The 2,547-nt window shown below is 38.6% G+C and overlaps 1 protein-coding gene across 1 annotated transcript; it reads left to right on the plus strand.

Moving 5' to 3' along the window:
* The first annotated feature begins 445 nt into the window (after positions 1 to 445).
* LOC100033378 (adenosine 5'-monophosphoramidase HINT3-like) lies at positions 446 to 1,894 on the plus strand. The gene has a single exon (XM_056817932.1). It carries the CDS (start codon positions 446 to 448, stop codon positions 950 to 952), a length of 507 nt encoding a protein of 168 aa, XP_056673910.1. The 3' UTR covers positions 953 to 1,894.
* The last annotated feature ends 653 nt before the right edge of the window (positions 1,895 to 2,547 follow it).

The following is a 2,547-nucleotide window of genomic DNA, read 5'->3' on the forward strand; positions in this document are numbered from 1 at the left end:
CTCTCCCAAGGGTCAGTGTCCAGAGCATTCAGAGTTTAATCCTCAGACTCTGCAGAGTTGTTAGTGTGCAGCTCTGTGTAATGGCCTGTTATTACACTGAACTTCTTTTCCTTAATTAAAGTGATTTTTCTGTATTTTTCAAAGTCAACACTTCCTTATGCAATAAATTCCTATTACCACTACAGCTTTGATCCAAAGGCAATTCATTCCCAATCACCTTACTATCTGTAATCCCTAACTTCCTTTGAAATTCAGCTGAAGGACTACCTCTTCTATGAGACTTTTCCTCATTCTCCTACCTGCTAAAGGAGTGTATAAGGTGTTCAGGAAAGACTAGTACACTTGGTGTGAGGGCTTGCTGAGTCTTTTTTAGGGCTGTTTTTCTCCTTTGGTGTTCATATCTTTCCCAGGCCTCACCTGAGACTCTTAAGAAACTATAGCATGGATGGCTGGAGAGCAGAGTTCACCCGCCAGCGGCTCGACGCCTTCTCCTACTGCGGAAGGCGCGGTCGCAGGACCATCTGGCGAGGGTTACGACCCTAAGTGCGTGTTTTGTCGCATCGCTCGACAAGAGGAGCCTGGCACCCAACTGTTGCCCTGCGAGTCTGAAGACCTGGTTTGCTTCCCAGATATCAGACCTGGGGCACCACACCATTATCTTGTGGTGCCAAAGAGGCACATTGGAAACTGCAAAATTCTAAAGAAAGAAGATACATCCTTAGTGGAGAAAATGATCACTGTTGGAAAAACCGTTCTTCAGCAGAAAAATATCACTAACCTGAGTGATGTGAGAATGGGTTTCCACTGGCCTCCATTCTGTTCTATAGGCCACTTGCATCTTCATGTCCTGGCACCAGCCAGTCAAATGGGCTTCTTATCCAGATTGATTTATAGACGCAATTCATACTGGTTCATCACAGCTGATCAGATGATGGAACGACTACAGGCTTGAAGTGCTACCAGCTGAAGAGTTGTCTTGATCTTGGCTCACAGTAAACTAAAAACTTGGGTGCTTAGAAATCTCTTATAGTTTGAAGTATATAGTGACAGGCCATCTGAAGCAGTCTAGAATGTTCTAACTGAAAAGATATGAAAAGCAAGGTTTGAATCTTAATGTGTCTTGTGATTATAATTCACAGAAGTAACTTCTTAATAACCTTGGGAGTGCTTTTAATAGAAAATGTCAGCTCTGTAAGATATTACAGGTAAAATCACATTAAAACTTACAAAGAAGAGTTATATATGTTACATAGATACTTGTGCATGTGTATAGAAGGGACGTTATTTTCATATCAAGGTCTTACCACCCAAAAATTCTGCTATAGTACTTTTAAAAATTTACTTTCATTATTTATTGAATATTTATAAGTTATTTTCTTTAATAATAGTACCTGGTTATGTGCTACTGTATAGCAGGAAAGGAAAGAAGACTTAAACCAGGTTATTTATTCCCAAATCTTCTTCTAATTCAGCAGTAATTATTTCTTATTCCCTCTCACCCTTTCTCACTTAAATATTATCCTAATACATTGAGAAAACATAATCCAAGGATTCCAGTAACTTGGAGCAGGAGGAGTGGCTTGTGTATGAGACACCACTTACCTTTTTGCTGGCTCGGAGTGCTTCCCATTGTTTAAAGTTCAGCTTTTCTCCAGGCAGTTCAGCCTCAGCTTCCTAAAGGCTGTGAGCATGATTTCTAGCAATGCACTCAGTTTTTTAAAAATTAGCTATCAGAGTTTTACTTTCTAAGATTTTACCTGTAATGACATGGGTTAGTGAAGAAATCTTTATAATATGTAAACTGATGATATAAATGTATTAAAATTGGCAGCAACTTTTAAAATGATATTCTTTTCTTCTCCCTGATGGAAATTGAATAAAAAAATAATAAAAATCTGTTCTTCCTCTAAAAAAAAAAAAAGAAACTATAGCATGCTTAGCATTTACACCTCAGTAAACCATCTTAGCAGACAGGTTAAATTAGGTTGAGGATAACCAACAAGTTTCAAAGCCCTCAGTGAGTTAGAGGGGGTGTTTACTCCAAGTGAAGACTTCTCCTGGTAGAAGGGGTGCCATGAAGGCGATTAAAACAGGAGTTTGGTTAGACATTGAGGAAGCCATGGTTATTCATTGCATCCCCAGTCATTGACATTCATTCTGATTTTTTGTCTTGCTACTGGACTTTGATGATTCTAGAAGAGAATAAGGTCAATGACTTTGTGCAATCCTGCTTCATTTTTAAATCCAATTTATGAATGAGTCAAAAAACATTATTAGTAATGTCACTGTCCTCCTTTTTGAGTATTATGGACAACCACCACCAGCATCTACTTGTGTGTCCCCCTCCACTCTTCCTCAAATGATCTTATGTTTACTTTCTATACATTTTTATTTACTTCATATGTATATTTGCCACTGTGATGGAGGAGACTCCATCATACCATCTAGATCATGGATGGAATTTCTCATAGATAGCGGGGTCTTCTAGATGCTCCAATTTTTAGATGATCTTGTACCAATTGCACCAAATCCCAAGATATTGCAGAA

This window comes from Monodelphis domestica, chromosome 1, assembly GCF_027887165.1.
Source record: "Monodelphis domestica isolate mMonDom1 chromosome 1, mMonDom1.pri, whole genome shotgun sequence".
Lineage (NCBI taxonomy): Eukaryota > Metazoa > Chordata > Mammalia > Didelphimorphia > Didelphidae > Monodelphis > Monodelphis domestica.

What these genes read in the sequence shown, in the direction of transcription:
- LOC100033378 (XM_056817932.1), top strand. Translation starts at nt 446, where the DNA reads ATGGCTGGAGAGCAGAGTTCACCCGCCAGCGGCTCGACGCCTTCTCCT.